The 24,173-nt window shown below is 42.9% G+C and overlaps 1 protein-coding gene across 5 annotated transcripts; it reads left to right on the forward strand.

The window, feature by feature from the left end:
- The first annotated feature begins 1,000 nt into the window (after positions 1-1,000).
- On the forward strand, positions 1,001-20,874 carry CREG2 (cellular repressor of E1A stimulated genes 2). 5 transcript variants are annotated; one of them, XR_004061111.1, is made up of 6 exons: positions 1,001-1,416; positions 3,487-3,656; positions 15,413-15,526; positions 17,289-17,372; positions 17,789-17,861; positions 19,209-20,874. XR_004061111.1 is itself a non-coding variant. In XM_030957017.1 (5 exons), exons 1-5 carry the CDS (start codon positions 1,012-1,014, stop codon positions 17,579-17,581), a joined length of 810 nt encoding a protein of 269 aa, XP_030812877.1. In that variant the 5' UTR covers positions 1,001-1,011; the 3' UTR covers positions 17,582-20,874. The 5 variants fall into 5 exon arrangements, 3 of the variants coding, with proteins under 3 accessions (XP_030812877.1, XP_030812885.1, XP_030812867.1); XR_004061109.1 differs by having other exon boundaries at positions 17,289-17,861; XM_030957017.1 differs by having other exon boundaries at positions 17,545-20,874.
- The last annotated feature ends 3,299 nt before the right edge of the window (positions 20,875-24,173 follow it).

Genomic DNA, 24,173 nt, shown 5'->3' on the forward strand with positions numbered 1-24,173 from the left:
TCACCAGTCCACTTTTATTTATTTTATTTAAATATACATGTTCTCATGGCACGATTAGGCAGAAGTTGTATCAGTAGACTGATCATCTGTTCTTCACAGATATGAAAAAGTAAGATGTACCTGAGAACATCTTTTAGATGCACCTGAGAACCCTCTGACAGGCAAAGGCTTCTGAGAGATTCATTCTTCCCTATCTCCTACAGAACCTCTGTTCCTTAAATAATTTGCATGAATGCAATGGAAGTTTACAAGCATATGTTTTAAAGAATTACAGCTTTGCATTGCCATATTGACAAGGTCTACTGCCAAGAAAGGAACTGTATGCACATGCGCCTTTATTAAATTGGGCTATTGATACAAACTCATATACATGCAAATCTTTGTCTAATTAAAACCTCGCCTGGAAGACGTTTAATAGCAGCTCCCTGAATTTGCATATCAAAACCGCATCCTTGCAAGCACCAAACTAATGCTGCCTGCCACCTCGGACTTGGGGTCTTGCTGTGACTTGAGTCCAGTGCCCAAACGAAGCTTTCGCTGCAAGGGGAGTGTCGGACACTCTCCCTCGTGGATAGTCTCCTCTTTAATAAACGGAGAGGTCGCACCGTCTCTGCCCGGACAGCTCCATCTTCTTGGCTTTGTGGCGCGTGTAGAGAAATTAATACGTGAGATACCTGCTGGACCAGGGGCTCCAGGGGTCTCCCAGGTGCCCCAGAAGGGACAAAGGCAGGGCTACCCCGCAGGGAGCTCCGCGTGGGCTGGGAACCGCCAGGGGCCCCGGGCTGGGGGCAGGACACTGAGGCGTGACGCGACTGCGGGGCGATCGGGAGCTGCCGTGCTCGGGGAGGAGGCGCTGCGGGGCCATCGGGAGCTGCCGTGTGCGGGGAGGAGGCGCTGCGGGGCGACCGGGAGTTGCCGCCACCGCCGTGCGCAGGGAGCAGGCGCTGCGGGAGGCGGCGGCGGCCGCGGGAGGGCGCGGCGGGAGCGGCGCTGCGGGCGCTGCCGCAGAAGATGTCGGCGCGGCGGCCGTGGCCGTGCTGGCTGCTGCCGGCGCTGCTGTGCGGCGGCGCGGGGGGGTACGTGGTGGTCAGCTCCGTGTCGTGGCCGCTGCCCGAGGCGGGGGCGGCGGCGGACGAGCTGCACAGCTCCTCCACCGAGGAGGCGCTGCCCGCGCTGCTGGAGGAGGCGGGCGGCCTGTGGAAGCAGAGCTACCCGGCCTCGGCGTACCGCGAGGATGCGGCGCTGGGCCCGGGCCCGGCAGCGCGGCGGCCGGGAGAGGGGCAGGGGGCCGCCCCCTCCAGGATGTTCTCCTACCGGCGGGAGGGCGGTGCGGCGCCGGGACGCGCCGGGACCGCCCGCTTCCTCGCCCGACACAACACCTGGGGCTTCGTGGCGACGCGGGCCGCCCGAGGAAAGGTACGGAGCCCGCGGCGGCCGCGGCACGCGGTACCCGCCCGGCGAGCGCCCGCGCCGCGCACGGAGCGGCGCAAACTGCGGAGGAGAAATCGTGCTCGGAGCTCAGGCAGGGAGGATGCACGCTAAAACCGCACCAGAGAGACACCTAAAAAAGCAAAATCTCAAGGCCAGAAGGCATCGCAGGGTTTGGAAAGGGGCTGTTTCAGGAGGATGAGAAGGAGATGAAGCAGAGCCTGCTGGGCTACCACAATATCTGCCCGTCCGTCCAGCTATACCAGCTTAAAGGAGGATTTCTCTGTCAGGAACAATAAACAAAATAGCTGGTCTGCTGTTGGGGCCATTCTTTTTTCCAGCTTTAAAATATTTCCTTTTTTTAAACGTTGGGATGAGACACAGCATCCAGTACCACTCAGACAAAAGGAGGAAAAAAGAGAAATAAAAAAAAATTAAAAATACATTCTTAACTTTCTGTTGAAAGTATTCACAGATTAATTAGCTTATGATTTTGAATTAAATTTAGAAGCACATAAGTCTTCAGGAAGCTTGGCTGAGTTAATGTTATTGTGAAATACAAAGTAAGAGATTGACAAAAAGATACGACTAAATTAATTTGTATGCAGACAGAAGAGGCCTGTAATTCTACATCAGCTCTTGGAAATCCTATTAAACCATATGATCATAACTCTTGGTTTATGCTCTCACCAGAAACCCTCAGTGGAATTATAGCCATAATATAGTCTGCAGTTATCTGCCTCCAGACAGAACACAGAAGTAATACAGAAAAATCTGATTCATAATAAAATTTGAAATTTTGAGGGTGGTGTTTGCTGCTTTGAGTGCTGAACTATGCTGTCTGTGATCACAATTATTTTTGAGAATCCAGAGTAACTTTAACCTTACATGACAGACTGAGTATTTTAAGCAATGGGAACACATCCTGCAATATTACTGAGAGCTTTTTTTTAAAATTGTAACTCTTAATAATAAACAAGGATTTGTATTTTCTAAGTTATGTAATATCATTAAAGCATTATTTCTAAGGGAAGCCAACAAAAACCATTTATAAGCACTATAAGCATTAAAATTTTAAAGGCATATAAACATTAAAAATCAGAAAGCATGCTACCCAGGTAACAACATCATCCAGGGTTTTCTTATTAACTATTCATATTTAATTTGATTTTGTTGTAAAAGATTTAATGTATTGACAGATAATTTTACTGTTTAACATTTAATAAACCATGAGGAAAAAATATCTGAACGCATGAAAAAAAGGAGCAATTAACTGAATATCTGGCATTGCTATTTATAATGGGATAAAAGCATAGTAGGAGTATATGTCATTCTGAAGCATTTTAATGAGTGTCACTACTGGGCAAGGACATTTTTGCATGCATTATAACCACTGTGTGTATGTAGGGCAGCGTATGGGAGAAAATATTTTTGAAAACTTGGCTCCTTAGTGTCCCTTCTCTGCCATGAGAGGAGATGTTACTTTGGCTGGCTTGGTAGTTGAGACAACCCCCCCACCAGGAACTTGATGTTCCTGCCCAGGAATCTGAGCTGATGTCCAGTTTGACTTCAAACACAATTCTAACTCAAATGCTTTCTTGTTTTTGCAAACCGATGCAATCACATTGCAAGTCAAAACCAAAAGAGGAGGCACTTTTAGAGTAAAAAGCAGGCTGAATCAAAGCTAAATTAGGCTCTATATCCTTTTGGGTTTAAGGAAAGATACCAGCAGTGGTTTAGAGTAAACATTTCCTGGCATCAATGGCAGCAAAAAAAGTCGTGCACTTAAACATTTTTAATTTGGTAGTTCCTTTAAGCTTAGTGTAAGAGAAAATGTTCGTGATGGTGTCATGGACAGGACTAGAGAGAAGAAATAGAAGAGATCTGTTTTCATAGAAGCATGATAGATCTAATTTAGAAGAAATGCTCTCATGATGATAGCAGAAAGTGGGAGCAATGGGGCTGGCTGTCCTGTGTGCTAGAGCCCTTGAGGGAATCCCCCCCTTGAGAACTGTCTGTGTGCAAAGAGGTAACCAGTTGCTTATTTGGATTTTGCAGATCCAAGGTATGCCATATGGGAACTGTTTACTTCTCAGTGATGGTCCCATCAATAACAGCACTGGAATCCCTTTCTTTTACGTGACACCAAAGGACAACACTGTGACAGATCTTCTGAAGAATCCCATGGCTTCTCTGACCCTTCCAGAAGCAGATGGAAATTTCTGCAGGTAACAGTTTTATCTGCCTCCTACCACCTTCAGTGAGAACAGAGATGTCAGAGCAGAATGCTGGGTCCCCACCTTCAATGTCCTGCATTTATTTTTGACTCTCACAGTCAGCTACATTGGTTGGTTTTTTTTTTTTTTTTTCCCAGTAAATTCCCCTGGTAAAGCATAGTAGAGAAAAGCAGAGGTGTCATAGAAGTATATTGTAGTATCAACAGCTGGAGTGGCTTTCAGCTTGAACATTGACATACCTAATTTTTTATCTCTTCTTGGACATGCCTACATAAAATCTGGCTGTTCAAGATCCTATAATAGTCTATTGTTATCTAGCCAATAAAATCCACAGAGTTTTAGAGGCTATCCAATTCACATCTTCACTCTGCTGAGCTCCGCTCTGGAGGCCCTGCTAAATGCCTTGACAGGGCTCCTGCTCTCTGGGTTCTGTAAGAGGATCTCAGGCTCTCAGCTCACAAATTATATGCTCAGGCCTATGACACTCTGTCTGAGTTCCACCTCTTCAGAGAATATGATGGAATGTGATATCTTTGCAATTTTTTTACACCTTGTATATCACGAACAGTCAGTAAATGACCCCCCCATATAGAGAAATCCATGTCTGAGGTTTAGCAATCTACATCCAATCCCCAGTGCTTCTCTCCAGAGACAGCAGTGAGTTGACTTCTTAATCATGTCATAGAATCACAGAATGGTTTGTGTTGGAAGAAACCTTAAGGGCCATCTAAGATTTTAAGTCCAACCCCCTGCCATAGACAGGGACACTTTCCACTATACCAGCTTGCTCAAAGCTGCATCCAGCCTGGCCTTGAGCACTTGCCAGGATGGAGCATCCAAAGCTTCTCTAGACAACCTGCTCCAGGATCTCATCACCCTCACAGCAAAGAATTATTTCCTAGCATCTTACCAAAACCTACTCTCTTTTAGTTCAAATCCATTATCCCTACATGCCCTTGTGAGAAGTCCCTCCCCAGCTTCCTTGCAGGCTCCCTTTAGGTACTGGAAGTTTGCTTATAAGGTCTCCCTGGAGCCTTCTCCAGGCTGAACAACCCCAATTGTTCAGCCTGTCTTTGTAGGAGAGGTGCTCCAACCCTATGATCATCTTCATGGCCTCCTCTGGACTTGCTCCAACAGCTCCATTGCATTCTTTGCATATAATGAATGACTTCAGATCCCCAAAGCTTTACATGTGTAAAATGTATCTATGTAACCTCAAAGATGATTCAATTTCCCTTCCATTTTTGTCTCCTTGAAAAAGACATATCTCTACCATATGTTTGTTTACAGTCAATCGTGGCAAACTTGGCTGGGTCAGGCTTGTGTGAAGTGTTATTTACAAAGGCCTCTTTACGTGACAAGGTACATGACACCGAAATTGTGTCAGACAGAACTCTGTTACCAAAGCAGGTCTTAGCTGACATTCCAAGGAGAGAGAGAGAGAACTGGTAAGAACAGACTCCTTCAGAAAGAAATGGCATTAACAGTTTTTATTCCACCTTAAGGTCATCTTTGGGCAAGGAGAGGTTTTATCTTAAGACTAGATTTCCCTAGCTGAGGATTGCTTTGAGTATCATCCCACCTCTCAAGCCTGCTAGCTGAGAAGAACCCTGGGAAAAGCAGGGAATGGCAAATATAAAACATTACTGTTACACTTACCTCTATTTGTGTTCAGAATATATTGTTTTCTAGAGAGTTATCTGGTGGAAAAAGGAAATGTTTCTTAGTCCGAAGCCGTCCAAGTAATTTCAGGCTGACATCCTGTTCACAAGGAATAGAAATCATGGCTTTCTCTTACAATGTCAAATACCTAATAGGAAACTTCTATCACCAACATTTGTTAAGGCAATTCAGTCTTGAATGCTTGAAGTCAGTGAAGTAGTGAAGTTAACACTGGAATGGTTCTGCTTATTGCTTAAATATTTTCATCAAGTATTTTGGATTAATAATTTAGAAAATGAACATAAACATATCTGTTCTTTCACTGCAGGCTTAATGGCACTTACTCCTGCTTTCTGAGCTTTTTCATTCAGTCTAATAGTTAACTTACTATCCAGACCAAGTGCTTAAAAATGTATTTTAAGTCCTATGTCCTACTACCTAATGCCCTATTTTCAGAGGCCCAAGACTCAGAGCAGCTTCCATTGATGATGTGGTAATGTTGAGCACTTCTGAAAACCACACACCCACTTAGGCACTTAAGTGTGGCCTTTGATCCCTAACCTTAAACAGCCACTCTTGAAAGTCTTTGCCTCTTATGGCTTAGCAACATCACTGCCCTATTTACCTGTTTGGGAAGTGCCAATTCACAACAAAAGAGAAACGCTGCATGATTTACAGAAATACGAAATCCATATACACCACAAACCTTTGAGGATATTTATTCGATGTCTTTTTATTACATCACTATTAATTTCCAAATCCCTACTCTTTTGATCACTATGTCAGATATTTGCTGCTTCTTGTTTTGCAGCCAGGGAAACCTGGATTCTGTCACCTGACTCTCCAGTCCCCTCTGCAGCCTGAGACTGTGCTCTCTGGTGAGCTCTCTGGGCCAAGAAGCTAAACCTGGATTTCCAAAACAGCTTAGTCCAAACTAATTACCATTTGCCACATCCCTACTCTCCCTCCCTACCACCAGTCATGTGCTACCCTGCCCCCCATCACTTCTGGGCTTTGCCTCAGCCCGAGCTGAAACATAAATGTGAAGAAAATTATCCTGACAGCAAGAATAAGTTTTTCTGCTGATCCTTTTTCTTTTCATCCTGTGGCCAGTACTGCTCCTGGCCTTGGAATCCCATCCCCACCCTCCAGCTGGCCATATGGTGGGCCTATTTTTGCTCAGTAACCCAGCGGAAACCTCTTGTTTGTTTTTTTTTTTCTGGATGAGATTTCTACTGTCTTAGTGACTTGAATCAGCTCCTCAAGAGCCAGAGAAGAACAAAGGAGAGGGGAAATGAAAAGAGAAGGTGGTTGAAAATAAAATATTCTCACTTTAGCAGGTAACCATACTCCAAATATTGAGCTTACTACTGAATTGAGTTCACAGGTTCAGAGTTTGATCAGTGTTCCATGCATTATTTATTTTGTTTTTACCTTCAGTTTCTTTTTCATTATTTCTGAAGTTCTCATCTGGAACAGATGTTGGCTTGCATTAGTGCAAAGACAAGCAATACAGACAATGAAAAGCTGTGTCTTTACATGACGTACAGTTTTTGTTTTTGATGGTATGAAAATGTGAGCAAGCTTTGAGGCTGTCTCTCAGCAAGGAAGGGTATAGGTAATGGATTTTACCTTTCTTCTCTTCGCTTCCCCTATAACCAGGGTCAGAAATTAATGTGTGTATTAAACTAGGAAACCATGAGTGATTTTTGCATTTGAAAGCAGCACTATCTGAAATTGCAGCCCAGCACATCCCCCCACCGTTACCCCACTCAAAGAGCCTCTGTGGGCAGTGCGACACTGAAGAAAACAACAAGGTGTCCAGGCCCTACTGCCAGTGCTTGGGGTGGCCTGTCCCCAGCTTCAGTGTGCACTTGACCAGCTGAGATAGACAGGCTGTGCCATGTAAACAGCACACAGCATCCTCAGTGCAGAGCTTTATGTGATGGCTCAAGTTTGGTATAGCAAAAGTCTTCTTTACTAGCACTATATGAGAGGCAAGACCTTTCCCTCAGTGAGATCTCAGGTCCTGCTAGTATTAAAATGGTATCTGTGAGGTTTTCTTTGCAAAGGAAAGTGTCATTCTTGTCAGACAGTCTCTTTAATTACATCATTAATTGTTTTGGTTTCAAAATAATTCTGTAAAATAGCTAAATGAGTAATATTCTGTGTGAGAAAGTTCACGTCCTTGCATGCTGGCAATGCATTTGCAGCTTGTTTTCATGTGGAACTTCATTAGAATTCCATTATTAATCTACTCTGAGTTGCAAGAATCAAAATAAATGTGAAAGCTGATCGGTGCCTGTAGCCAATGCTCCTGGGAGTATTTGGCACTCTCCTGAAAAATGCTTCTGACCTATTGCATGCAAAAGAAATCTCTGGCCTTTAGAAAGAAAACATAGCTGACATTTCAATGTCTTCGTGTACCTAATGAGTTTCAAGTGACTTCTGTACACCAATTTGATATTAAATTTATTTAGTAGCAAATTTCATTTGTTTTGTTTCAGAACAGACTCAAGTTCCAAACCCTGACAGTGAATATTTTCCCTTTCAAGGATATCAGGAATACAGACTGGCCTTTATGGTGCTCCAGCCTCAATATTTAATCAGCTGGAGAGAAAATTTGAAAACCCTAAACTAATAAGAAAAATAACATTTAATATTGAAAGAAAGAGAGCTGCAATACATCTGACTAGGCACTAATTGCAAGACATTTTAGTATTGCAGCTACAGTTTGGATTCCTCATCTCTGACCTAGAGATTACCATTTTCCAGAGGGAGATGGGCTGCCCCTCTCTGAGAAGGCTCTGATGGCCAGGATAGAGACAGCATTTGTTAGTAACTACACAGCATTTTATCTGAAGGCTGATAAATGGATAATAGAGGCAAGAAAAATTAAATGGTTCAGGGCTATAAATAGACTGGTATGTCTATGCCACTGACAAGCTGAAAAGATTGAGTTCCATTCTTGCAGCTTTCAGAGGGAGCAAGACCAAGCCCGACATTAAAGCATAGAGTAGCTATTGTTCTAAACACATTTCACAACACACAGGCTGCTCAGAGGATTCCTCTTTCCAAGTAAGCTCCTCAGTCTGCCTCATTACAGCTGCAGCCTGGAAAACAGGCAATTAATTTTAAACGTATGTCACCTCCTTGACATCAGGTTCAGCACATTCACAGGGACACACTGCAGCTTTCTTAGAGAAGGAGGGGTTACATGGCTGCCATGAACTGGTTTTCATACAAGGGAAAAGCAGTGAGCTTTGGAGTCAGTCCACCTTTGGTTTTTTCCTGCTATTAGTTGAGGATGGTATTTCAAATCCACACTGCAGACCATGAGTGATTTTCATGAATTCGGATTCCCCTCCTGATTTATGGTCTCCATCAGAGCCATTTTACCCACCATGCTCATCTGGTGCTGGAGGTAGCAGATTGGCATGATCAGGCAGATGTCTTCAGTGCACATAAGCTGACTCTGTAGGTTTCCTAAATGCTGCATGGAAAATGCTGGCAGGAAGTGCTGAGCCACCAAGCCATGGGAAGAGAAGAGGAATTTTGTGGGGCTGGGTTCCTGCTGCGTGGTGGATCGGCAGCATGCACGAACACCCAACTTCATTCCCTGGGCAATCATGAGGGGCAATAAGGCTGCCATGGGTGGAAGGCACAACTTTGAGATGTCATATGGCCACTCAACATATAACTACAGCTGGGTTTTGTAGAGTCATTGTAGTTAATATGAGGATTATATTACAATATAATATAATCTAATATAACAAAGAAATCTGGTACTATACCTTCACACAATGAGAAATTACGCATGCAGAAGACAAAGGCTGAATTCAGACATCCATCATTTTTTGAGATCCGCCTCCTGATTCTGTGGCACAGATATATTTCTAGTTCTGGTATTTATATTGGCCCTTTTTAGTCATATGCAAATAATTATGTCAGTAGTTGTTTCTGAAAAATCAGTACTTAAAAAAATCTGTATTTAAAAAAAATTTTAAAATGCACGTACCAAATTAGAAAGTCAAACATGAAACCTACTATCATCATGACCCAAGGCACACAATACAGCTCTAAATTACTATTTTTCCTGTATTCTTAAATAACTCAACTTCCTAAAATCCCTTTGCTAGTGAAATAGTGTTTCTCTGATTCTGTTTACAGAAATAGTTGATGCTGTGATTCTTTTTTTTCTCCATGAATTGTCTATGGTTAAACTGTATAAAAGCTTCCTGTCTGAAACACAGAGTTCAGCTGAAGAAATGCATTGTTATTGTCAACAGAGAGAGGCAGACTGGCTTCACGTAACACATTGTAATTAAAACATTTTACAAAGGATTATCTTCTAGAAAGAGTGAAATTATTTAAAACACATTAACTATTATTAACATCAACATATTAAACACATTACCATATTAAAACACATATACTAGGAGCACAGGCTCACTTAGATTAATAGAATAGCCACTACACCAATACACTTTAGCTCCCTGACTTGGCTTCAGATTCAGAACAGAAGACTTCTTCCAAAAGCAAAGATGTTCTAACTAACTTTGCTGGCTCCCAAACAGGGTTGATAAAGAAATTCTTGTGAAAATCAGAGCAGGGCAGATCTGCCTAGCCATATCCGGTTGAAGGCCAGCAACAGCTTTTCAGATTATGAAATTGCTTTCAGTGGAGATTTTGTTTGACGTTCATGCCATGCAGATTAGCAGCACCAATACATTCTTTCTGCTTCAGAGACTCTGGTAGTTAGTGGTAAACAAATGAAAAGAATGAGAAGTGTAACTTATTTTTCAAAATTAATCACATTTATGAATCAAAATTATATGCACTTTACAATAATTCTCTAAGGACTGAGCATTCCCTCCTTTCTTTTTTGTAAATTTTAGGGGACAAAAATCCTATGATGCATTTTATATAGCAGAAAATAACTGCCTTTTCACCTTGTGCCCAGTTTGAGGCCATGTGAAGAGGAGCCCTGTGCAGGGTGTGACCTGGCATCCATGGGAGGTGACAGGGATGAGCTGTGTCAGCAGCCAATCCCCATCTCCTAATTACATGGGTTTTCACGACTGCTACCATTATAGGAGAGCTTAGAATGTGTGGAAGCAATCATTGCCCTTATGCCACCTATGAGCTGTGTGCTTTAAAGTAGGAAAAAATGTAGGGAAATTGTTTTCTGGGGCTTTCTTCTTGGATCTCTGTCTCTTCTGCAATAGGAGAAAGCTCTTTCTTTCCCAACTTCTTTTCTTTTCAACTCTGAAGAAGTAGACAGATAAGAACAGTGATTTCTTTCTCACACAGCAGTGAGAAATGTGTTCAGGGGACATACGTGTATCCTCCCAGGGAGGATGGAAAGTCTTATTTCCTTGGGGAGTGGAGGAGAAGGATGTCAGCTCCTTTGTGGGAAAAGGAGTCTGGGGAAGAAGAAAAAGAGAAGGATTCCTCTGCATAGACCCCTGCTTCCACACCCAGACTGAAACAGTAGTTAACTCTCCTGCCTTTCTCCTACCAGTTCCACTTCTTGGGAGTACCTGGCTTTCCTTCCCAAGTGCTTTCCAAACTCTTAATTTTCTTTTCCTGTTCATCTGTGGCAGATCAGTGTCACCTCACTAATGGATTGCAGAGGTTGAGAATGAAGATAATACTCAGGGATACTTTGGTCAGAAACCAGGAGACAGTCAAAGCATCAAAACCATCATCAGTCAAAGCAGAGATCTCAGCTGTGAAAGGGAATCCTAACCAAGTCCCAACATCATCATCTTATGTGCCAATATAACCACAGCAGCTTGAAGTATAGGTTCATAACACCTAGACTTGGACAGTTGCTGCATAAAAACCTTCTAATTAAACTCCAAGAGATGGCTAGTGTAGTAAACAATTTAATGAGTAGGTGGCACTCTTTACTCTGAACCACTCTTGAACCAGGACTCAGAAATTGCGGAAGTGTTACAGTAAAATAAGTGGGACACGGTTATTAGCAGTGTGCTTTGCAGCATTGCATTTCTGTTGGGAAATACTTTTTACTTGGATGCAGGCCTCTCTCCTTAAGCTCAGTAAAGCTGGCACCTTTGTAGGTAGTATCATCTCACACACTTGGAAGAAAACTGCCTGGACTGGGTCAAACTCTGCATACCTACTTTGCTCACTGTAAGCAGAGGAACAGGAACAATCAATTCTTCTGTCTTCACAGATCAGATGAATAATTAAGATGATATCTCTTAATGCACTGTTTTCTTGTAAAATGCATAAGCTGAATCTTCTTCCATTTTAATCTGGCCTTCTTAATTTTCTGCAACAAAGCCTATGTATTTGAAATAAGCATGAAAAAAAGAATGTGTTCTCTATTGCTTGGTTTTGTTTCACAGTTACCTGCTTTCTCTTCCCCTCAGTTCATATTTTACTATGGCATTCATGAAGTCCTCTCCATGGAGACAGAGGGCTTGATTCTGGTAAAGACAAACCACCTGAGAAACCACCTTGGGTTTCCTCAACAGAGCAACAGTGTCACCATCTCTATCCCTGACTCTGCCTCCCCCTCACACCCAGTCAGCAGCACACAAACGTTACATAAACCTGCTCCTCTGCATCTACTTGTTCTTGTGCCAGCAAAGATGAGAGGAACTCAGAGACTGAGAGCTGAATATGTATTTATACAGAGGCAAGAAATGTCCAGTGATGCATGATTTGACCTCTACAAATGCAAGTGAGCAATGTTTAAGTAAATATCCCTTTATTATCTTTAGTAAAAATATGACATAAATCCCTGACTATATAACCTGCTCCAAGGAAGAAAATCCTGCATTTGTATTAGTTGCACTAGCAACAACACTGAAAACTGAAGACTCATTCACAACATTTAGAAATGGTAGCTGTAAGTTTAGTGGGTTTTGATGGTTTAAGAAGTATAAAAGTAATCAAACATCATTAGGGAAATACTAGGCCAAAAAAAGAAATGCAGAAACAGATTCACTTCAGAATATGAATGGTTCCTTTGAAAAAGAAAATACTAATGCTAATGTCAGATTAGAATACAAGGTTCCTAATCTGAAACAAAAAACCTATGATAAGAGGCAAGGCTGAAAACAAAACCAAGTAATAACAGTATGCTGAACTCAGATGTATCATTGCCCTGTTCAGCTCTTCCAAAACTTCACCTAACACAATCTCAACAAATAATTTGTTTGAGTCTTTTCCCAGAAAAACAAACTGACCCTCCAGAATATTATTCCAATATGCAAAATTCAGTTTGAGTAATTTTTACTGGGAAGATAGTATTATTTGTGTCAATCAGTGTAGCACACTGCTTCATGAGAATGTACAGAAAACTGTAAACAGAAGAAGCCAGGGGGAAAAAATCAAAACATAAAAAAACCTATTCAAGCTATGGATGCACAGTGTGTGGGCTTTGTTGTCAGCCAAATATGTGGAGAGCAGCTTTTCATGTCAGTTGTGGAAGAGTCACATCAAACACTAGTCCTATTAGGCAAAACTTTCTCAGCAAAGGCAGGCAGGGTTCACTGCTTAACCACAGCTACATCAGCTCTATTGCCTACTCAAAATCAAATACTATGCTTTCAGAATAGACATGGACTTGACAAAACCACCAAATAATTGTAATCTGAGAAGCTCAGACCAAAACTTCCCACTGCTCCTGATCACATCCAAAAATCTATCACCTCAATCTGCTCTGTGGAAAACAGACATCTTTTAATAACAATCTCTTTCAAAATCCTCTCTTAAAGTAATTAACCGCATATTACCTAGGAGCTGTGTGCAAGAAAGACACTTGCAAATATTCCTGCTTTTCCTGGATCTTCAGTTGTTTTCCTGGATGTTCAGTTGTTGGCTGTGGAGGAAATTGTATCATATATTCAAATGCACAGTTGTTTTAAAGCAATTTTCTGAACTGAATTTCTGCACACAAGAAGTCCCTTTCCCTCATCAATAGAAATGTTAAATATATACTTGAATATATAAACATATGCAGAGGGCTTTGGATACAGTATTAGGATTAAGCATAAAAGATAACAATAGATCAGGAGATTGCTTCAAATGGACTTTCACCATCAAGGGCCAACAGTTGCAAGAGTGTGAATGTGCACTTCCCTGGCTGCTGTACACACAGACCCTCAGCTGACACCCTCTGCATGTGGGATTGGCTCCTTTCTCTTCAGCTGTATTCACTGTATTTGCCTTTATTTATTTGTGTTTTGGTGGGTGAGCACCTCATGGGGCCGTGGATGCTGGGCAGCCACACAACACCAAAAGCCCACACAAAAGAAATCCCAGGAGCTATGGGTGTCCCTGGGGCACGGAGCTGTGTTCCTTAGGGAATCCCAGGAGCTATGGGTGTCCCTGGGGCACGGAGCTGTGTTCCTCAGGGAATCCCAGGAGCTATGGGTGTCCCTGGGGCATGGAGCTGTGTTCCTTAGGGAATCCCAGGAGCTATGGGTGTCCCTGGGACATGGAGCTGTGTTCCTTAGGGACAGAGCACCTTCAGGACACTGGAACCCAGACATGAAGTGACAGCTTCAGCAGGCAGTAGGAGTCAGTGCTGAGGATCTATGGTGGACCAAGGTGATCATGTAGACAAGTTTGTACTCTGGATTCACACTGATAGAAATAAACCCATGTGCCTGGGCAGGGAATGCGGATTTTTGAGTACTCAGAACACCACTTTTACAACTTAAAAGATTTTACTAGAGAAAATTAGACCATTATAAGTTGATGTGGCCAGAAAGTTTGAGCCTGATCTTTGGCCTTGACCATTCCTCCCATCAGTAAGCATGGGAGAGGAAAACAAGTGGAATTTGTCCAAAAGTTGTTAAACTGAAAATCCCCTTCAGACAACTGCTGCTCCAGACTGAACAGGTCACTGAAACAATGTCCCTGAGATGATGTGACTGCAAATGGCACTTTGGGGGTCAGGCTGCAGACAGTGGCAAGTGTTTACCGGACATAGTCAAGTATCAATCAGCCTCGTGTACTTCCTTACATATCTCTGTTCATGACCCTCTTTAGAAAAGCAGCTATTTTATCTAGTGAGCTACACAGTCTCTCATAACCATCTGTGGAGAATCTGCAGGTGTTAAATTAGCTGCAGGAGGATGCCCATATGTTTCCTGCATACACTAGACACACATTGAGAAATATAACCAAAAATGAAGGCATTGCAGATTGCACACACTTAAGGCTAAAGGGCTCAAGCCAAGATCTTTAAGTAAAAATGTACATGGATGAGATGTAATTTACTGCGATTAAGACACAGCAAAGAAGAAATGCAGCTTTCATTTCCTAATGTAGTTTCTTGGACTGACATGGGAACATGGTTCCCTGAGACACTAAGCAGTCTCAAACTGCTGGCAACAGGACTTTGGGCTGCTTAGTATTTGCCAGGATGAAGCCTTTGCATTCATTTCATACACTATTTTTTTTTGCAGTTGGTAGAATTACTTATGATTTATATCCTTGTATTGTATATGTCAGAGTCAGCAATTGCACTGCAGTTACTAATGGGAGTGATTTATTATTACTGTATTCAAAGAGCCAAAAAGTAACAAGTGCCTTCCCTGGCTTGGTCTGAAAGCAATTCAAGAACTTTTCTGCTTGGTGTAAAACACTTGAAAAATGGGTAAAAAATGAACAAGGATTGATTTTCTAGGATAATCGCAATGAAAAGACCTTATGTTTTACATACAGATACATATTCATAGTCTTTTCTGTAGACATAGACACAGACTAACCATCTCACTACTTCTTCTCAGAATCCTGAATACAGGTCTTTACATCTGCCTGGGAATACTGCCATTTTCACTTTTTTTTACAATCCAAAATACACTAATCCAATTTTTGTGAGCATAAATTAAGATTAATCAACTATATTCAGCAGAGCTAGGTGTCAGTCGAGTGTTCCTTCCAGACTTCCCCCCTCCACCAAACAGTATAGCTGGGAGTAGAGAAGACCCACAAGGCTTGACAAAGCTTTTTATATGTGAGCAAGAGTGCACACTTCTCCAAAAACCCTTAAGAAAGCAAGCAAGCTATTACTCATGAGCAATTTTCTCTGTGCACAGAAAAAACGTAATTGATCCAGAGGATCCAAGGTGCGCCAGGCTGACTCTCACGGGACAGATGGTCACGGTGCCTCCAGAGGAAGTAGAATTTGCCAAGCAAGCAATGTTTTCCAGGTCTGTATCTAACAGGCACGTAGAAGAGTGCAACCCATGGGTTTGAGACAAATACACAAATGTGGCTGTTTGGTAGAGAAAATCTGAGAAATAACAAGCCTGACCTTTGCTTTGGGGCCATGAATCATGCTGGCTTCTGTGTGGCTTGGAATGACAGACCTTTTAACTCTTGAGGAAATGAAATATGGAAATGCAGTTAGTTAGTGTTGGACTCTGGTAAGGCACATGGTTTATAATCTGGGGATTATGAAGATATGTCACCTGGTTCCAAGGAGAGATTCCATAATTCCATGATGTATTTGTTATCTTTAATGATTCTACCCCACTGTATGACAGGTAGTGGACTCAGAGACAGAGCAGAGGTCTGCTGCCTTTGGGTTTACAAACATTTTCAGGGTGGAGCTTACAAGTTTAATTACATTTCCTAACATCCCAGCTGCTTCAAAGCCATAGTACTGACTGAACGGTCTCCTTTGAACAGATGCAAGCACAACCCAGATGTGTAGGACACACACAGGGTGTGCCCCCATGCCCTTCAGTGTGTTTCCAGAATTACAGGCGTGAAAAGCCTAAACCTTAGCTGGGGCACACACCTCCCACATGGGCTGCCAGGGATTGTCCTCCGGGTGCACATTGCCTGGTCAATCAAATACTGCTGTGAAACTGGGATGAGCTTGAATCCAAAACAGCCCAGAGATGGTATTCCTTATGACCTACAGGACAGGGTCAGGGTGGGACTCTGTCAGTGTGTGCCACCAAGAGCAAAAATGAGACCATGAACAGATGGAGCCATATTGACACACAAGCCTTCTTTACAAACTTCACAGGAATTAGATTTCCATGTGATCCAGAGTCCACCAGCGCCTCAGCAGAGGATGCTCTGCTGTCAGAGTGCAAGAGTCAGAATGATAAAGTGAGGGCTGCTGGGCCACATCCAGTGCCAGCAGTATCTGATGCCACTTACCAACCCCAGAATCATAGGTGCTCAAAGGGATAACTCAGAAAATGGTAGGAAACACCATTTTCCCAATGAGAGGGAAACCAAGAGATTGCCAAACCAAGCACCTCTGCTCCAGGGTCCTCTGCAGGAGCAGAGGGCAGCGAGCCAACCCTGCCCAGACTTGCACCACTTCCCACCCATGTTCCTGTGAACACTGACTTGAACTGTGGCATCCACTCTGTGCATCGCTGCCGAGCTTCCCACAGCTACACTTACTGGGGCTTGGGGAGCAGACATCTGCACCCAGTCAGGGAGAATCTGTCTGACCTAGCTGTAAGGGAGACCAGAGAAATGAGACAAAAATACAGGATGAGAAAGCTGTTGGAGGTGACAGCTTGCAGAGACAATGCTCTACCCAGTTTTATTAGCCTTCCCTCTGTACCACAATTGCTACCAAAGATGTAGTATTTTCAGTTAGCTGTTTCCTTTAAACAGATAGAAGCACAACCCTGACATACATTCAAAGAGTCTTCTCTAACTATTTTTCACTTACTCAGAGACCAAACAACATCTGTCTTTAGAGATAGGGTTCTGCAGTGGGGGAAGGTGGTGATTGGTGGCTGCCTGTGTTGCAGTTCTCCCCAGACTGGGGTGAGGAAGATCGTAAAGCTTACACCAAGGAAGGGCCAGAAAGATGAATGGTGGTGTTCTCGTATCTCCGGTTTCACTCTGGCTGAGCACACCAGGCTGAAGAAAAAAGCAGACTATGCATATGCTTTGGCACATCTTCTAATATTTTTTTTCTTTTCTTTGTCCTTCCAGGCACCCAGTGGTAAGAAAGTGGCCTCGTAGCTATGAGTGGTTCTTCATGAAAATGAACATTGAACACATCTGGCTTCAAAGCTGGTATGGAGAAGTTTCTCCCATTGCAGTAGAAGAGTATTTAAAAGCTGTTCCAGATAAAGGACTATTGAATGGGCTTTGAGATAAAAATCTCCTGAGTTTCCTTTCCAAACACTTTTAAAATTTCATGGTAGATGGTTTCTTTGCAGTGATATTTTTCTTCTTCTCCCAAAAGGCTTCAAAATAGCCATGTCTCACATGGAGTGGAGTGAAAATAAATCAACAGAGACTTTCAAATTATAAAGGAGAGGTGGATATTAGCCCTACCCTGCAATGTACAGACTTGTCATTTCAAGCAGGCAATGCGTCATCTGAAATGCTGTTTTTAAAATGCTTCGTATCTGTTTGTTTTGACTTCTATTGCTGTGCACCCACAGGGAAACTACACTATGTGCTAAATATAATGTTCTGAATTGCAGAAAATGCAAATTGCCTACTCAGAACCCTCTATGCATTGTGGAGGTATTACTGCTGCTTGGTCTCCCTTGATTTGTAAGTACTACAAGAGAAACTTAATAGCTGCAAATTTAGGTATTTTAAGTTTAAAAACAAATTATTTGCTAAAGTTGTCCTCATTTGCTAACTTCTGTTTTCTATGTGTGCTTTTCCCTAATTAGATAATTTGATGTTTCACTTGGAAATCGAGTAAAACTTCTCTCTTTAGCAGAAAAAATGCAATCAGTTCAAACAACACAGCTCCATATAACTTGTATCTGACACAAAGCTGGTTAAACACGTTAAAGGCCAAAATCAAATCAGCCCCCAAGGATTATCTCAATACAAGTATAAACATTCTCCTAAGAAGAATTTAAGTAAATGTTCTCAGCTAGCCTGTTCCTGTTGAGACAGGAAAAGTATTTTTAATAGCCTGTAGTCCCAATTCTTTTTTGCCTCCCTGCTCCAGCCACTGCTTTATTTTTAACTGGCTTGTGCAACTGATTTTTTGTAAGCCCTCACTAACTCACTGAGGGGTGGAGCCTGTTCCTTAACTCTGTTTCCTCACCAAGATTTAAAGGGCTCGTTCATGCATTTATTTTTTAAAGAAGCCTAAAGATGGCAGGTATTTCAGGTCATGAAAACTGCTTTTCTTGCTGTGGAAAGTGCAAACTTTGTTGCAAACACATTATGTGTAGGCTTCTCATGTGGTAATACCAAAAGAGTTCAAAGGTATTTTAATCACTGTCAGCTCTTTCTCTAGATGTCCTCCTGGTAAACTTATCCTGCAGTTCTTAAGGGTATCACAGAAAGAAAATTCTCATGGCTAACCAGGAAAGTCACCACACAGCTTGAAAATTATATGGCTGCTCTCCCTGTTACATTTAGAAAGAGACACATTGAGAGGGGGTTTATGTGCCTGTGGGGAAGGTCTTCCAGCATCCCTGGGAGTGCATTTGAGCTCTGGTCATCAGCCTGCAACACATCTGGGCTGGGGAGGAGCCTGGGTGAGTGCCCTGAGCTTGTACAGGTTAATCCCTGGGCAGAGCTCAGAGGCAGCTGCATGAGCTATGATCAGCTGGAAGCCAATTAAGTGTAGCTGAGCTTATTTTGGCTCAGGCATGGAGAGAGAGACAGTCATTCCCAGAACAGCTGGGCACCATGCTGGTGTAACTACAAGGGGCCCCAGGGTGCCCAACTTAGCCCTAGGGCGAGTCCCAGCCCCCAGGCATCACTACTATTCGTGATATTCTGTGAGAAGCCAAGGCAAATGAGGGGGAAAGCCTTGTTTAGACACTCACTAAGCTTTTTTTGTTAGCCATGCAGATCTTTTGCAGAGGTAATTACACAAAAGGAGGAAGTGTCCTGCCTGAATCTATTTCCTTTTTTTTTTTTTCTTGGCAGATGAGCTGCATTTTCACATTTGAGTTTGCCCCTGAATCTTGCATTGTGTAATACTGAAGGAAGATGGCCTGTCCTATACAGATTTATAGAATACCATCAAGTGAAATCCTCCTCGATTCCTATAATTTTGCCATGGAGATCTTTGTCCACTATGGATTTGATGACTTTGTCCATTAGGATTAATGGGATTTTAAAACTGAGTTCGGTCCTTGTAAGAGAATTTCAGAGGTGTAACATTTCTGTGAAAGTATAATTACATATTTCCTTATCCCAGTTCACTAGTATTCCCAGAGAAACCTGAAACCCCCATTCTGCCCCCCACTCCTAAATACACACAGATTAAGCAAATCCAGAGTACAATCTTAATGTTTAAACAATCTGAAGAAGAGAATTTTAGAAGTGCTACTGTTACTATACTCCCAATTTCACATTCACATCCCCTGGCAACAGTGACATGGTCCTCTGTCCTATCCATTACCTTATTAACAAGCCTTGAAGCAGAAAGGGGTTGTGTCAAGAAGGTTCAGAAGAGCTATAATGGTTTAAGAAGTCAGTGCATTCTAAGAAAGGTTTTGAATTTACAACACACTACTTGTTACAGGCTGCCTCCCTGCACACACAGATTAATTGGAGTCGCTTCTATATTGTAAAATGACACATTCATCAAGGTGATTTTCTGTATGGACCTGCTGTGAGGCTCTTGACAGAATCTTAAAAAATGAAATGCTTGTGACATGTAATGTGACAAAAGGAGCCTCATGAAGAAATGCTGTCTTATATCACCTGTTCTCATTTCATGCTTCCTTCACCCAAGGAATAACTACCATGTGAATCCTTGAAAGTCTGTAGAAATTCATCAAAAATACGACCTGCAGATTTTGAGTGTAGTTTTCCAGACCAAAAAAAAAAAAAGGAGGTGACAGTAGTTTGCTTATTTGAGCTTTATATTATTATTTATAGGCTCGTTCTAACTCTTCTTCAAACAGACAAATGTCTCAAGTAATATTGGTCATCACATGGTAAGTGATGTTTATTGAAGCTTTTTTCCCAGAGTTTTATCTGAAATACCACAATAAAAACTTCCTTAAGAGTTTTTATTGTAGAGCCTGATCTTCCTTCAGTTCAAGTCAATATCAAAAATCCCATTTATTTATTGAGCTTTAATTATTGGATCAAACAAGCATTTTCATAAGTCTGGATAAGCTCTTATGTATTTATTTAGCATTTCAACTAGCTGATGTATAATTTCCATGTATTCTATATTTTTCCTATTTTTGGAGCTTCCCAAAAAACGGTTTGTGCAACATGGTTAAATTTTTAGCTGTGGTATTGGAATATTTAAAAGACATATTTAGTCATTTCTGTATACTTGAAAAAAGAAAAATGAAGTTGAAAAGTTGGGTTCTCACTTCTTGCTAATTTGGGCAAAAGAAATGCAGGTACAGGATTTAGGTACAGTTATTCTGAACTGCTGTTCTTATTTAACCAAAGGATGTTCTGTGTTTCTGATGAGATTTTCATCACTTCAGTGGTTGAAATGCAACCTGTCTCATTTCTGGATGTGTATTGCAATTTGCAATGTACTTTGATTTCTGAAAATATTGAAAGTTGTTAACAAAATGGCCATGAAGAAGAAATATAAATAAAACAAATTTCAAAGCAGAAACTGTATAAGGATATTCTTCAGTATAGCATTTGCCAGAGTAACCCACATTGTGCAAACAATCATTACAATTTCTGTCTGATCCGATAATCTGTTTTGGTTTTTTCTCCCTGAGTTTTCCTGGACCAAGTTAATTTCTCTCAAAATATTTGTGGGAATTGAAACTCCAATTTGCCTTTTCTCTGGGGAGAAAAGTCTAGCCAAGCACCTTTTATCATTCCTTCATCTTCTCATTTATTGTGTTCTTTGCTTTCACTGTAGCAGTTAAATGCCACTCTTAAAGTTCACTCTTCTGCACGTAGGAACTGAGCACCTATCTCTTGGGTGTGCATTAATAGTGTTTTGGAAGTTTCCTCAGTGCTATTTCTTCCCTTGCCAGCCTAGCTCTTACAAGTTCTTGTTACAGCTTGTTCTCTTCTCTCCACTTTCCTCTGATGCATTTTCTTAAGCAAAGTCTGACAATTTACCTTCTCATCTTGTTTTCCCACACCATCTCCTTTCAACAAAATTCAAGCTCTCATACTAGAATTCCCACTTCATATCCAATAAAGAATAGAATAGAATAGAACAGAATAGAATAGAATAGAATAGAATAGAATAGAATAGAATAGAATAGAATAGAATAGAATAGAATAGAATAGAATAGAATAGAAGCCAAGCCTATGTTTGGATCAAATAACAGCCTGTGTTTCCTATTTATGCTTAAATTCTTTCTCTTGCCCACTGGTTGGACTGCATTTACTGTAAGAACTGTGACCACAGTTCCCTAACCTGCACAAATCTCAGTCAACACTAGCTTCTTATTTCCAGCAATCTGTATTTTTAAAAGAACACTTTCTGCAGCTAGTTTCTTCCTTTTTACTTACTGTTTTTACATTTATCCCATTTCTGGAGTGATGTCTATTCTGACTAAACTAAGTGTCTATAATTTACTTACAAAAAAACCCCAAAAAACCAAACAAAAATTAAAAAAAAAAAAACAGAACCAAACCTAATTTGGACATTTTTGGAATCGCTGAAGTACTTTGATTTTTTTAATCTTTTTGCTAAATACTGAATTTGCGCTTCTTCCAAAATGTGTTGCTTGTCATCTTTCAATAAAGCTCACCTTTTACCTGCCTTTTCTCTGCTACCACCTCCACATGCCCTCTCCCACCTAGCATTTTGCTAGACGCTCCTGTTTCCTTCTCCTCTTTTCCCTTATTTTCTTCATTAACTCTAATTTTTCTATCTTCTTCCCTGAGCTTCCAAGTTCTCCACAGCCCTTTCCACATTACTTCATCTGCCCAGTCTTGTCTACAGTCTTCTTGATTTTGCTACTTTAATCTTCTCGTCACTATGCTCAGTGCCTTTGGAGAGGATCTTAACACTGACAAGTCTTATTTTGGGAGAATGCTAGAGAGTAGCTTCAAGGAATACTTTGGGTTTGAAGGTATTTGTTTGTTGGTTGGTTGAAACACTGCCTCTGGAACAGAAATGGGAACATATTGGCCTAGATGCTGACACAGAATAGGGCAGTTCATCAAGCTCATGGCTTTTTCCAATGATATCTTCTGCACAAACTATTCCAGGCTCTATTAGGCCCTGCCTGTGTCAGCACCCACAACATATAATCATGATTAGGAAGGACATCAACAAAGTTTGACAATGTTGTTCAACAACATAGGTAACAGTGCAGGAGCACACAACTGTTGTCTTCTGAAGGAAAACAACCATTCAAAAAAGGCTGGTAGTTGGTGGAAACAAATGATTCATTTTAAAAGCTGGGAAAAGATACAGATGTGTTCCATGAAAAAAATAGGGAATACTCTGTGTTTATTCAAGAAGAGGTGTATGTCAAATACTTCTATTTAAGGGAAAACAAGTCCATAGAATGATCATGTCTATTCGGTACCTTAATTGCACTTATATACTTTTTCCTCCAGACACGGTACAGACCCTGTCACAATTTTTCATAGCTCTGGAATGAATGTTCATTCCCCTCAGCACAGGCACCCTGGGTATCTGACAGGGCGCAGCTCCGTTCCCTTTCCCCTCCTGTCTGCGCACCGCTGTGTTCTTTGCCGGCTTCCGGCCACCTCTTGTTCTCTTGTGTCCTTGCTTCTGGTGCTCCAGCCTCCCTCCACTCCTCAGGAAGCCATGTTGCACCCTCGAACAGGGCGAGGTGTGCTCCAGAGGGTGCGGTGGTGACTCATGTAGCTCGACGCGTGTGTCACTGCCGGGGCTGCTGTACAGAACCCGGGGCTGGTGTACAGAACCCGGGGCTGCCGTACAGGACCCGGGGCTGCTGTACAGAACCCGGGACCGCCCCGCACGGCAGGGTCCGAGGCCGAGCAGCCCCCCAGGGCTCTGTGGCGGGGGAAGGCGGGTGCCGGGCAGGGGCAGTGGCCGCTCCGGGCAGGAGCCGCCTCAGGTTGATCCCCGTGGGCACCAGTTGCGTGCAGGAGGCCGGGGCCGAGCTGTGCTCCTTACACAGTCCCGGCAGACCGGGGTCAATGGCACCCTGGCGGGTATTAGAAATAGAGCGGCCAGAAGGGCTGGGGAAGTAATTCTCCTCTTGTACTCAGCACTGGTGAGGCCACAACTCGACGCTGTGTCCAGTTCTGGGCCCTTCAATTCAAGGATAGGGAGGTGCTGGAATTGGTCCAGAGAAGGGCAGTGGAGCGGGTGAAGGGGCCGGAGCACACGTCCTGTGAGAAGCAGCTGTGGGAGCTGGGTTTGTTTAGCCTGGACAAAAGGAGGCTCAGGGGAGACCTTGCCATTCTACAACCACATGAAAGGAGGTTGTAGCCAGATGGGGGTCGGCCTCTTCTCCCAGGCAACCAGCGACAGTACAGGAAGACACAGCCTCAAGCTGCGCCAGGGTGGGTTCAGGTTGGATAGTAGGAGGAATTTCTTCACAGAAAGGGTGTGACATTGAAGTGAGCTGCCCAGAGAAGCGGTGGAGTCACCTGATCTAGGAGTGCTTAAGGAAAGACTAGACGTGGGACTGAGTGCCATGGTCTAGCTGATATGGCGGTGCTCGATCATAGGTTGAATTCGATTATCTCAGAGGTCTTTTCCAACCCAATTGATTTTCAGATCCTGAAGCTGACGCCGGGGCGGCCCCAAACCCCCTGCCGCCATTCGCCCCGCCCGCCTACCTTGTGTGCCGCCCCCCCTCTCCCGGCATGCCGCGGGGCGGGGCGGCCTGGCCCGGCCCCCTGCTCCCCCTCAGCCGCGGCGGGCGGGCTCCGCCCCGGGCGGCACCGCGGGTACCTGCGCGGCGCGGGGCGGCCGCGGGGCAGAGCGCGCCGGCGGCG

This window comes from Camarhynchus parvulus, chromosome 1 (assembly GCF_901933205.1).
Source record: "Camarhynchus parvulus chromosome 1, STF_HiC, whole genome shotgun sequence".
Lineage (NCBI taxonomy): Eukaryota > Metazoa > Chordata > Aves > Passeriformes > Thraupidae > Camarhynchus > Camarhynchus parvulus.

What these genes read in the sequence shown, in the direction of transcription:
- CREG2 (XM_030957007.1), top strand. Translation starts at nt 1,012, where the DNA reads ATGTCGGCGCGGCGGCCGTGGCCGTGCTGGCTGCTGCCGGCGCTGCTG. An exon ending in CGCGGGCCGCCCGAGGAAAG is followed by an intron (nt 1,417 to 3,486) that starts GTACGGAGCCCG and finishes TGGATTTTGCAG; the next exon opens with ATCCAAGGTATGCCATATGG. An exon ending in GCAGATGGAAATTTCTGCAG is followed by an intron (nt 3,657 to 15,412) that starts GTAACAGTTTTA and finishes CTCTGTGCACAG; the next exon opens with AAAAAACGTAATTGATCCAG.